Genomic DNA, 13,808 nt, shown 5'->3' with positions numbered 1-13,808 from the left:
AAGGGAATTTTGGGAGGAAGGCAGAGTGAGAGATAGTTATCCTGAGGGTGGCTCTCTCTTCATTATACCAAAGAACCCTCAAAAGCAGAAAAAAATAACAGGATAAAGAAAAGCAATAGAATTCATTCTAAATTGTTATAGGACAAAGAAGCTCTGAAGATCAACTTACCAGTCTGTGACTGCGTGCATACCTGAGGAACTTCTCCCTTCCTTCTACCTTTTCCTAACCTTCTTATGATCTTAGGATTACCCTGTGGCACCTAAAGTTGTGGCAATTTTAGACAACTTTTGGAGTTAATTCCATGTTTGTGTATATGTGTGTATGTGTTTTTGTGTGTACAAAAGCTCAAGATTCATACTACAGGTGCTTTGACCCCCAATACCATCCATGGCCTCCTTTATACACAACTTGAACTGTCCCAGAGCAACCCTACAATCTGTGCATAACTGAGGCAAATTGACTACCGATCTTCAGACTTACCAGTGTCTCAATGAGAATCCTTACCACAGCAGTTGAGGTCTATGAATCAAATCAGTCCTAAACCTTGCAAAAAAGAAAAGAGGATGGATGTGGAGAACTGTCTAGGAGGGAGAACAAGAAGATGGGGAAAGGGGAAGGCCAGAACTGAAACACTTAGTAGAACTATTTAATAAAGTATAGGAAGAAATAAATAGAATGTAGGAATGAGAGAAAGGATAGATAGATGATAGATATATAGGTAGATATAAACATATATATGTATATATATATAGTATGCACTATTTAAATTATATTCAAATATTTGAAATATCAATATTCATATATTGGTCATAAAAATTCAAGTATATGTACATTTGTGTGTGTATCCATAAATTGTTTAACATCTGCTTAGTGCCCTAGAGTCCTGGGCACTATTATATTAATTACTGGTTTATCTTAAATACCTTTATACCTTTCCACCTATACTAATGCTGCACTTTTCAACTTTACAAGCTTATGTATCTATTCTGTAACTCTCCTATAAAGAACATTAGTTCCTGTAGGACAGTGACCATCTTGCTTTTGTTTTTAAATTTGTGTACATAAATCTAAGAAACATTAAGCACTTAAATTTTTTTTATTCATTCTTACCCTTCTGGACCCTTGTCCCAGGTCTTAGATTCAACACTTACCTATGTAGACTCCAAGATATATAGGGTCACTTCGGGTAGAATTACTAGTCTGACATCGATATTCTCCACTATTTCCAACAGAAACAATGATACTGAAACTGGAAGTTCGGAATGAGATGCTGGAGCCATTGTGAAACCATTTGATCTCGTTACTACTGGAGTTGCTTGGGTCTTCACAGGAAAAAGTCACATTTGTTCCACTGAGAACTCTCCATGAGGGACTTAGGGAGGCTATAGCCCTTGAAACAGCATCTATGGATCAAAGGGCAGAAAGAGAGGCAAAGGAAAGGACCTTTATAAAGTTGCTCTAATTCAAAAATTCAGAAATGATTCCAAAGACCATCTGACAGTCAAACAATCCTTCCTTCATTTGAGATTCTGATATCCTGGGTACTGAAGGGAAAGAAAAAATAGGAAAATCTTTGCCATCCTAGAACTCATCTGATAGAGGAAGGAAAGATTCATATCCAGGTAAAATGCTTAAAGGTGAGACTTCTGATAAGGATTCATCAATATGAAGTGCCAGGGTTATAAGAGAGATCATTACAAGAAGAAACCAGCAGGGAACTTTCATGTGCAACATGGTCAAGTCCCTTATGCTCCCTGGGATGCAGTTCCTCATTTTTAAAATGAATTACTTGGACTAGATGCCCTATCTAGGTCTAAAACTACATTCTTAGAGGTAGTGAATATAAACTAGAATTTAAGAGAGAGATTATATCAGTCAGTGACACTAACCTAAAAGAGGCAAGCAAGTGGGTGAGCATGGATATGAGAGTAGAAGAAACAAAAACTCAGAAATAGTGAGATCCTGATAGTGTGCTAGTGCAATCAAATCATTTAAGCTCTCTGGATCTCAGTGTCATAGTGTAAAGATGGGCATATCAATACATGTCCTACCTATCTTGTAGGATTATTGTGAGAAAAATGTTTTGTAAGCCTTAAAGGATTATAGAAATGGAAGTTATTGTTAATATTATAAAATAAGAGGCAAGAGGTAGAAGAGACAAAGAGAGAATGTCAGCAATACTTACCTGTGGACTTTCCACTTGAAGCTGTAAGAAACCAGAGAGTAATGTTGAGTTCCAAGGGAAATAGGTGTACAAGAGGTCAGGCTATTGTCATGATAGGGACTGGAGTGTCTGGTGAAGTAGGCACAATTCTAGAGGACAAAAGTTCCAATGTGCCTTTTTATAGCAAACTGCCCCATCCCTACCCTACACAGTCAGAAGTACAGGGTCATCTTCAGAACTAGTGTGTACCTACATAACTCTTCCAGGACTGATGAATATTTGAGTGCTGGGGCTCCCATGTTCTCTCCTTCCTCTAGTCACACTTAATCAGAGCTGCCAATCCAACTCAAATAAGACCTCTGGGCTTTCATTGAAGACTTTAATTTAAGGAAAGTATTGAATACCTCCTTCCAAAAGACAAGGTTATGAAAGCAACACCCAGCTTTCTTTTACTCTACTGACATTGAACCACTTCTTGTCAAATCTTTGGCTCTAGGGATTCCTCACAGTTGTATCCAAAACTTCCAATTCCTGAGAAGTCAGAGCTGTGAGAATCTCTCACCTGGAATTCCTCAGCCTCTAAAAGGGTCAATATTCTCCAGGGATTTGCATCAAAAAATGCCATCTCTTTATAGAAATCTCTTCCTCCTCCACACAACTCTGACTTGGAAGAGACATCTTAAATCAATAAGGAATTAGAGTTGTTGGATTTTTGAGTTCAGACCTTCATTAAGCTCAGTTTTCACCCTTGTTTCTTCTGCCAGTCTCCAAATAAGAACCCATAGGCAAAGGGAAAGATCAGAACTCCTTAGAAAAGATCCCTAAAATACCACTCCTACTGGGGTATCTATATCAATAAAAAAAATCCATCTCTATATTTCCTTGCTTCCATCCCAACATTTCTCAAAACCTTTCACTTACCCCAAAGTAGTAGTGTTACCCAAAGAAATTTGGAGCTGAATGCAAAACCTTCCATAGGAGCATGAGCTACCTCAGTAGTCTGCAGGGACTGAAAAAAAGAGAAGGGAACTGTAACCCAGAATTCTTGAAAAAAAGAGGAAGTATGGTTCTCAGATCTCATTAATTATCAGCAGTTTCTTGGCTTTCTTCCATTTCCAGAATTGTCATTCAATAAGATTACATGATTATCCAGTTCACATTCACAAATTCATCTTCTCTTCACTTTCCTCACTTTCCACAAAACTACATTTTGGACAAGAGTTTGACTGAAGGGAGCAGGCAGAATAGATCCTTGACTATTAAAAGAAACACCATTTACAGAATCCACAACATTCAAAAACTTGGGATTATCTTTGATTCTTCCTTCTTCCTCATTTTCTCATCTAGTCCTTTTTCTTTAGTTCTTAACTCTTAGTCTTTCAGACTCTACCTTAATATAGGTTCTTATTACCATATATCTAAGAGAATTTCTCCTAAAAAGTCTTTGTACCTTCCACCTATTCCCTTCAATCTATCTTTCACTTAGCTGTCAGAATAATCTAAGTGAAGCATAGAAAGGTCCTCTAAACTCCTCTATTCAATCTTCACTGTTTTCCTATTCTTACCCCAGTGGTTATTTTTAGTTTCAGAGATCCCTTTTCACTTTGCACTTTTAAAGGTTACTGAGGATCCTTTCCCCAAAGAGTTTCTATTTATGTGAATTATATCTTTCAATACTTACAAAATTAAATTAAAAATTAAGGTAACTTAATACTATAATGAAAATGTTTTGAGCTCATTGGCCCCCCCTGAAAAGATCTTGGGGGCTTTCTAGGCATTCCCAAACCACATTTTGAGAACCTCTGACTTATTCAATAAAGACCAATCTCCTTCAATTTGGTGCCATAGTACTTTTACTACCTTACCTGGCTGATACTTTCCATTATGGCCTAATTTACCTGCATTATTTGCATGTATTCCAAATTTTCTCACCTCTATGCTTTTGTCCATACTGTTTCTTAAGTATTCTAATGGAAAACTCTCTCTTACCTTATCGCATTTCTGTAAAATGCAAACTTTCTCACATCTAGCATCTAGCACTGTGTCTGACATAATAAATATTTGATCATATTGGAATTCTATCTATCAAGAGAGATCTAGATCAACTCACATGCCTTTCATGAGCTTTCCTTGGTTCCTCCAGGTAAGAATGATTCTTGCTTTTTTTCAAACTATCCAGTATGTTGAACTTCCCTATGACTTTGCCATTGCTGTTCTATTTCACATATATTCTGTTTGTTTATGTGCCATAGTCCTTCTCCTAGGTAGTAAGCTTCATGAAGACCTGCCTTATTTACATTTTTATCTCCTCTAGAGTTTATAGCTCTAGGCATCTGCATCAGTAAAGAAATCCATCTCTATATTTCCTTGCTTCCATCCCATAGAACTTATAGCTCTTGTTAGTTCTTAATGAAAATGTGTCAAATCTGTCACATTTGCAATGATTCAATCCAAGAGGCAACAAGTATAGTCAGATGGATAAAGAACTATCCTCCTGATAACCAAGACCTCAGTTTAAGTCCTATCTCTGACACAGAATAGCTATGTTATATTAAGCAAGTCAATTAAAAACTAAATGCTTGAGATGCTTGAGGCAACTCCCTTAGGACTACATTGCAGAGAAGATGTAGACCTGTGCTGATACCTCATCTGGGAGATCCCTCTAGTATTAAAATATCAAGGATCCAGTTCCTATCATTTAGACAATAGGGAGTCATTTTTAATGCATGATCATTAAGAAAATTATTCTTGAAATATGTCTTTGATACATAGGTGATAATGGACCAGGGCCCTAATTGGGAGAAGAATCTGTTTAACTAGTCCATCCAAGAGGCAATGAGATCTCTAGCAAGGCATTTCCTTGGATTGGCTTCAATGTCTTTAACTGAGAATAAGAGGGTTAAAATAGATGTCCTTCAGCAATCCCTTCTAGGTCTAAGAGTATCTTGATAATTAGTCCTGGAGGAGTTCAAGAAACTCTTACATGGTGGGAACACTGATTACTGATTATCTGTCTGCAATTCAGGACTTGAGTGCATATCATTCCCCTTGGAGTACTCATTAAAGGAATTATTCAAGTAAGCCCAGAGATGAGTCCATTCTGGAAATTGTCTGTCTAGGTTTCTGAGATTCAAAGTGGTAAAAAGGAGAAGGTGTAGGATGAACTGGATGTAGCAAAGAGGACAGAAGGGAACTTAATGGGAATTCTAGGCTGTGAACCTCGGAGATAAGAAATTGAGAAGGGAAATTAAGAGAAAGAAGGTAAACTTAGTTTTTAATGTAGAATCTAGTTAGAATGTGAGTCTGAATTGGGGCCACAATTTACCCTTTATCTACTGAGAATGCTAGGAATAAGCACTAATAATATGTTTTCCTAGTGCTTTGAATTTGACACAACATTCCTCTCAATAATCTTTGAAAGTGGTATTATTATTATTACTATTATTTTTTAGGTTTTTGCAAGGCAATGGGGTTAAGTGGCTTGCCCAAGGCCACACAGATAATTATTAAGTGTCTGAGGCCAGATTTGAACTCAGGTACTCCTGACTCCAGGGCCAGTGCTCTATCCACTGCACCACCTAGCCTCCCCGAAAGTGGTATTATTTTCATTTTACAAATGATAATACTGAGTCTCATAAAAGTTAAATGATTTTGTCCAACATCCAGCTAATAAGTAATAGAGCTACAAATGTAACCCTACTCCAAACTTTATTATTACAATACTAAACTGCTCTTACCAGATCATAGATTTAGAGTTGTAAGAGACCTTATAGATCAAAAAGTTCAATCCTCTTCCTTTATAGATGAAGAAACTGAGGCACAAAGAGGTCACACAGTTAACAAAGTCAGAAATAGAATTAATTATATTTTTCTCCTAAGCCCACTCATTCCTTCTCCAAACTTCACCATTTTTTTAGGTTTTTGCAAGGCAATGGGGTTAAGTGGCTTGCCCAAGGCCACACAGCTAGGTAGTTATTAAATGTCTGAGATCGGATTTGAACCCAGGTATTCCTGACTCCAGGGCCGGTGCTTTATCCACTGCGCCACCTAGCTGCCCCAAAACTTCACCATTTTTGATGATTGCAACACCATCCTTACAATTACCCAGATTCACAAACTTGGAATTATATTCTACTTCCCTAATCTACTATATTCATCTTCCAAACAATATAATTATTTTCTTTAAAACTTAATTTCACTTTTTCTAATTACATGCAAAGGTGGCTCTCAATATTCATCATTTTCAAGTTTGTGAATAGTACTCTCCCTTCCCTCAGTCTTTCCCATGAGAGCAAATAATCTGCTAAAAGTTGTGCATGTATAATAATGTTGAACATATTTCCACATTAGTCCTTTTGTGAAAGAGGAATTAGAACTAAGGAAAAAGAACATGAGTCAGAAAGAAAAAATAAAAGAAGTTTTAAAACATGAACATAATATCCTTTACTCTGCATTCAGAATCCACTGTTATTTTTTTCCTCTCTGAATATATATGGAATTTTCCATAAAAGGTGTTTCAGGAATTTCCGTGATCACTGAACTGCTGAGAGGAGTTGCCTTCATCGGGGCTGATCATCTCACAGTGTTGTTGTTAGTATGAACAATGTTCTCTTGGTTCTGCTCTCTTTGCACAGTATCAGTTCATGCAAGTCTTACCATACTTCTCAAAAGTTTGACCTCACATGATTTCTTAAAAAAAAAGTACCCCATATCATTTATATACCAAAGTCTATTAAGTCATTTCCCAATTGATGGGCATCCCCTCAATTTTCAGTTCTTTGCCATTATAAAAAGGGTTGCTATAAATATTTTTAAAAATTTGGTACTTTTCCCATTCTTATGATCTCTTTAGGATATAGTCAAATACTATAATTATATCTCCACAGAACCTCTCACATCAGTGCCTTTCCTATTACATTTCAAGTTCTCTTTACCTCTTGCCTAGGCTATTGTAAGAGCCTGCTAATTGGTATTCCTGTCTAAAGTCTCTTTCTTCTTTGATTCCTGCCCAATCAATATTTCAAAAACACAAATCTGCCCTTGTCATCCACTAATCTTCAATAAGTCTCCTGTCCCTAAAATAAAATCCAGACTCCCCTCTCTGCCATTTAAAGTTCTTTACAATCTTACTTCTGCCTACCTTTTGGACTTATTGTTCACTATTCACCTTCTAATCTATATTCCAATTAAACCAACCTGCTATTATGCTTTAAGCAATAGAGAATCATTTATAATTTGGTCTAATGAGAAAACACAGTCTTGATAGGATATATGAGGCAATGGACAGTGTTTGTAATTAAAGTTAATTCCTTCATTATATTTTTCTGGAAATTTACATGATTTTTCCAAATCTGAATCATAAGAAAAATCAGTAGAGAAATTAGAGGAAAATATTATAATTCTCCTATGAATATTAAAGGATAACAAGCAATATAGAGACATTACTGATTCAAAGAAATTCATTGACGTCAAGTCAAAAGTAAGAGCAGTTATCAAGGAGATGCACAACATTTCTGGGAACTAAGATAGAAGCACACAAGAGAAAAGTGGTTAAAATCTAATCAGTTTTTCTTGTAGCTGTTGCCATGTTATAAGTGTGTGATCATGATCCCATTTGTTGTTAAGTGAGTCATTCTTGCAAGCAATATTAATAGGTTTATACTCAGTATATACAAACCCTATAAGTGATGTTTCAAGAAATTACAAGTTTTGAAAGCAAAATAATTCCTTAAATTGACAATTTTTACATGGAATTGATTCTGGGTAATACTGAGAGCCTTGCTAGGATTTCTGAATGTTAAATAATATGAACACTACACAATGTTTTCTGGAGTTCTCTGGTGTTTGAATATTCAGTATAGGCTGTGGTCCCAGTACTTTGTACATTGCTTGGAGCTTACTATGCATTAGACTAATGTTTACAGATTGATTGATGACTTTTCATAAATACTTCCAAACATTATTTTTATTCACTGAATAAATTTTGAGATAGTCATAATAATGAACAGAGTGTGGAGGATGCTTTTTAAAAAAAAGAAAAAGGAAATTGGTCAACTCATTGCTTGATACATTTGAAATTGTCAAAATATATTCATTCAGAATAAAAATATTTATTATATCTCTTTTTATAAAAAAACATATGAAACATTTAGCACAACTGTACCACAGATAAACGATTCACTGTTATTAAGGTCACTCATTATTAATATTGAATACATAAATAAAGTGCTATGAAAAATACAGGATAACATGATTTCAGGAGTTGCAAAGAATTACAATTCCTTGATCCTGAATCCCAAAGATTTATATATGTTAGAACTTGGAAACACTATGAGAAAAGTTAATAAGCTCTGGCAACTCACTTGCCTCCCTTCAAGGGTTGCCAAATATGATATTTTAATTCCCATCTCTCTGCCTTTGGATATGAGTAGTGAATCTCCCTATCCATAAATTAATTCATCTTCATAATTGTATTATAAGATCCCTAGTTTGTTTCAAATCACAGATCCAGTTCCATCTCCTTAAGGAGGTTTGTCCTGATCTCCTCACTTTCTATTCCTTCTCCAGTTCATTTTTTTTACAAATAAAGAAATTGTGGTAAACAGAAAAAAGTATCTTGCCCATAGTCAAGTTAGTAAGTGTCTTAGGTTGTATTTAAATTCAGGTCTTCCTGACTTCAGGCCTGGCAATCTTTCCTTTGTGCTACCTAATATATAAAAATAACAGTATTTTTGTATATTCAGTCTAAATCTGTTTCTTTCTAGTTTTCAGTTCTGAATCCTATTTCTACCTTCTTGAGTAGATTCAGGTATCTTATTTTACATGAAAATCCTTCAATTATTTAGAGCTCAAATTGTGTCTTCTATAATAATATTGATTAATGTTTTATTTTGCTCAGGGTCATACAGCTAATGTTAGAGGCAAGATTTAAATTCAGGTCCTCATGACACCAAGTCAAGGAGATTGAGACTTCTCCAGGGTCACATGGTTAATGTTAATGTTGACCTGAGCAATACTTTGAGGTAGTTGTTGTTTACAGATGAGGAAACTGAGACCAAAAGAGGTTAAGTAATTTTCTCAGAGAACCCAACTAGTGCTAGAAGCAGGATTTTTACTCAGATCTTCCTTACATCAAGTCCAACACTCTTTACCCCATAGTACCTAACTACCTAAACTTTCTTTGCTGACAACCAAATACCTCTCATCCCTTTAAACTAAGAGTGAGGAACCTTTTCTCTCATTGTCAAGTCATATAAAATTATCAGATAAAGAATTGTCCTACTATATTTCGGCAAATATTTAATTAATAAGTTCCTAGATTTATTGAATTTCACGTCTTACCTGTGGTGTTCAGATTAAATAATTTCCTGAGTCTTATAAGGCCAATGGACCAGATATTCCTGTGTCTGCAATCAATCTTTATATGGCAATGTTTTAAGTTTCCTGACCATCTCTTATTTCTCCTCAAGAAGCATTCATGATACTAATATGGAAATATGTTGAACATGATTGTACATATGTAACCTCTATCAGATTATTCATCATGTGGATGAGGGAGGGAAAGGATGGAGGCAGAAAAATGAGGAATTCAAAATCTTACAAAAAATTAATGTTGAAAACTATCTTTACATGTAATTGGAAAAAAAGAAACATGGTGTTTCCACAATATATTTTGCCCTAAATTGGGCACATTGCTATGACTATAACTCAGTTGGTTCTCTCTGGGTTCTATTTTCCTCATCTATTAAAAAATAGCTGTAAAATACCTACTTAGTTCTAAATCTGGTATCTAAATCTTTTATTCCATATGTGGAATGATGCAGTGGAATGTCTCACATCCATTATGAATGCTGTTTTTTTCAATGTATCTCAAAATTATATGATGTTTTAAGCTACCATATGACATCATTGATAACATTGTGTTTGACAGCCCATGAACCTCCTCCCCTTTTACAAATTGTTTTGTTAGAGTTTATTCTCCTACATTGGTTGCTTCCCAGCAGACTTTTTGTGTTATGTGATTTTATTAGCAAAGGTAACTTCAGATGTATAAAATCCCCTGCAGAACAGATTAGTGATTGATCTTTTTATAATATAAAATAGAATCTTAAGAATGCTTTCTGGGACACTGGTACTTGTATTTAGGTACACAGCCAGAATTTATTTGTTAAAGAAAGGACTGGGAGCCAGGTCTTCCTGACTTCAAGGTCAACTCTTTATCCACTCTTAATCATGCATTCCTTAAGACTTATCCTCATTCCATAAGGAAGCTTAGGAGGCATAGTGGATATATCACTGACCTTAGAGTATGGAGGATGAGAGTTTAAATCCAACATCAGACACTTGACACTTATTAGCTGTGTTACCTTGGGCAAGTCACTTAACTCTGATTACCTCACATCCAGGGCTATCACCAATCATTCTGATTCATATCTGCCACTGGACTAGGTGGCTCTGAAGGAGAAAGTGGGGTGATTTAGCACAGCATTCCCTCACTGAGATACAGTTCATGTGCTTGGAATCATCTCCCTGATTTCAAGGTCTTCTTTGATAATGAAGGGCAAGCACCATTCCTATCCCATACCTTTTGGTAAATGATAATGATAATTGAATAATTAACAATGCTATATGAATAATTATGGATAATAAATAATTATCTTTCTTAAATAGACTAGAGAGTCTTGGTCTACTGTACAGTAATATAAGCAGAAATTTGAACTAAATAATTTCAATGATTGGCAAATCCTTGAAGTGATTTCATATGTGGATTTTGCTTCTTTTCCTTTCCCTCTCTAATTCTTTTTTTTTTTAGGTTTTTTGCAAAGCAATGAGATTCAGTGGCTTGCCCAAGTCCATACAGCTAGGCAATTATTAAGTGTCTGAGGCCTGATTTGAACTCAGGTATTCCTGACTCCAGGGCCAGTGCTCTATCCACTGCACCACCTAGCCACCCCTTTAATTCTTTTTTCATGGAAGATAAATCTTACAATTGAGAAAACTTTCCAATGTTATACCTTAATAGCCATTGCCAATTTGCTGTAAGGTCCCTCCCTAAAATGACATTAATTGGATGTAGTTTATTAACTGAGATTACTTAAGAAATTATAAAACTTTTCTAGCCCTAAATCAAACAGAAATTTGAGAACAGATCATTGCTTTTGCTGAATAGAAAACTGAAACCACAAAATAGACGATTCCTATGGACTAATGAACTATTCTGCAAAAAGAATGAGTTAAGCTTATGAGGGCCTACAGACTTTACTTGTGGGGGAAGCAGAGAAGAACTTTTCCTAAGTGTGATGATAAATGTTTGAGGACTTTGCCTTTATAAGAAAAAATATATAATTAATTATTTGGGATTTACTTTAAGAGTTAGATGGTAGGGGTAGTTAAGATGGAGAGAGCACTGGTCCTGGAGTAGTCAATGGGGCCTGAGTTCAAATTGAACTCAGATACTTGATGCTATTAGTTGTGTGATCTTGGGCAAGTCATTTAACCCTATTGCCTCACCAAAACAAAACAAAAAACAAAAAACAAAGGAATAAAGGGAGATAGTAAAACCTGTACTTCCTCTTATGAGGTAAAATAGTTATTAACTATTTCTAGTGTGAGGAATATGGGGGTGTTTGGTATCCACAAGAATGTGAAGGGAAACTGTTAGTTTACATTACAAAGACTGGGGTCTGCCTGTATTGGTGGCTATGAGCAGGTATGTGAGTGTAATACAAAATACTTAGCCTCAACCTGATCAAAACATAAGATTAGATCAGGTCTGTCCCATCTAGTTTTGAGTTAAACTAGGGTCTGTGTCTTTCTCCTTTGCACATGGTCAGTGAGATAACTGTTCACTACCCTGTGCTCATTAGTATAATGAGCTGAGCAAGGTGGGGAAAAACATATGTAGGTGAATGTATCGATTAGATTGAGACCATGGCCAATGATTGGCATGAAGGGAGAGGAATAAGCCTTTCAAATTTCATATAAGACCCAGTATTACTGTGATTTGGGGGCCCTTTCCTTAAGAGAGGTGGCACTTTCATTATGATTAAGATGTCTTAGTAAAAGTCATTTTAGTCACTCTGGACTAAAAGTTATGACAGTCATTGATAAGACTAGTGAAGTCAAAAGCTAGATGCAAAGAAAAGTATCACAATGTCCTACCCAGTTGATTTTTCTCCAACAGCAAATATCAATAATCATAGGGGCAATGGATCTAGCAGTCACCACATTTTACCAGAAGAGAGAAATTACCAGAAGATTCCACAGACCATATTCACATATCTAACATAAGCTACAAAACTTACAGGGAATATATTCCATCTAAGACCAGTAAGCTCAATGAGAGCAACCCAATTTATCAGAATAAATTGGGAGCCCTGATAATTTAAAGAAGTGATGCCCTATTTCAAATATATCCTGAATACACTTTTCCTATAAGTATTTTATTCAGTATGTATTTCCTAGTGGCATCTACATTTCCTTTTCCTACTCTTGGTGTTTGTTTAGTTTGGGGAGAAAATGTTCTATTGTTACCTTTCTCACTATGCAATTAAAAAAAATCTTTGTCTTGAAGTAATGCTAGAGTCATCTTTGACTTCTTTCTCCCTTACTCCATTTATCTAATCAGTTGCCAAGTCTTATAAATTCTGCTTCTACAATAGCTCTCATATCCATCGTTTTCTCTCCAGTCATGTAACTAACCTTTCGTCTGGAATTTCTGCTTGGTTTACCTGACTCTACTCCTTCTCTCCAATCCAAATCTATTTTCAACATAGCCACTAGAATGATTTTCCTGAAGAACAGGTCTAATCATGTTTCCTCCCTATTCAGTAAATTCCATTGACCAAACTCCTCTTGCAATTAAAGACCTTCATAAGTTGGACATTTGTCACATTCCCACTTTTATTCCATATTATCCTCTTTTATACATTCTATCATCCATATAGTCAGTCATCAAGCATTTGGCTTACAATGTGCCAAGCACCATACTCAACTCAGGAGATACAAAGAAAGGCAAAAATTTCATGCTCATAGACATTTTAAAGAAGGCAAACATGTTTTTCTTGCTGTTCTGAAGAATCATTTTGTTTCCATCTCCTTGCCTTTGCATAGGCTAATTTAATCAATTTCTGAATGCTCTAGCTCTTCCATATTCCTTGGTGAATCTCTAGAGCTCTGGAAGTTTAGCACAAGTTTTTTCCTCCTACTTGAGACTTTTCCTTATCTTTTCCTACCCTTCCCCAAAGCCATTGCACTAAAATTGACTTTTATTTTTACAGAGATTTTATTATTTTGCCTAAATTTTATGCATAATCATTTTGTTAATACTTATATAAGTATATATTATTTATACCAATAAAATTTAAATTCCCTAAAGACAAGGACTCTCATTTTCCTCCTTGAATCTATAGAAGCTAATAGTACTTGAAACATAATAGACTTATAATTGATTGGTCGATTTTAAATCCACACGTATTTGTTTCAAGGGACTCAGCAATTACACTATCTAAATAAGCAGTCACCCAAAGTTTTTGTTATTTTTACTTTACAAGAAAATTTGAAATTTGCTCATACTAGACAATTTCCATTTGTTTTATTTTTCACTCCTTCCCTTGAAAGTTTTTGTTTTTATTCTTCCCTAAG

The 13,808-nt window shown here is 35.4% G+C and overlaps 1 protein-coding gene across 1 annotated transcript; it reads right to left on the bottom strand.

Moving 5' to 3' along the window:
- Nucleotides 1–846: 846 nt before the first annotated feature.
- Nucleotides 847–3,195, bottom strand: LOC141511236 (low affinity immunoglobulin gamma Fc region receptor III-A-like). The gene is made up of 3 exons (XM_074220476.1): nucleotides 3,087–3,195; nucleotides 2,187–2,207; nucleotides 847–1,404 (listed from the first exon to the last, which is right to left on the bottom strand). Exons 1-3 carry the CDS (start codon nucleotides 3,139–3,141, stop codon nucleotides 1,142–1,144), a joined length of 339 nt encoding a protein of 112 aa, XP_074076577.1. The 5' UTR covers nucleotides 3,142–3,195; the 3' UTR covers nucleotides 847–1,141.
- Nucleotides 3,196–13,808: the final 10,613 nt, after the last annotated feature.

Source organism: Macrotis lagotis, chromosome 2, assembly GCF_037893015.1.
Source record: "Macrotis lagotis isolate mMagLag1 chromosome 2, bilby.v1.9.chrom.fasta, whole genome shotgun sequence".
Taxonomy (NCBI): Eukaryota; Metazoa; Chordata; class Mammalia; order Peramelemorphia; family Peramelidae; genus Macrotis; species Macrotis lagotis.
Note: the sequence above shows the minus strand (reverse complement) of the source record. Positions and strands in the feature narration are given on the sequence as shown.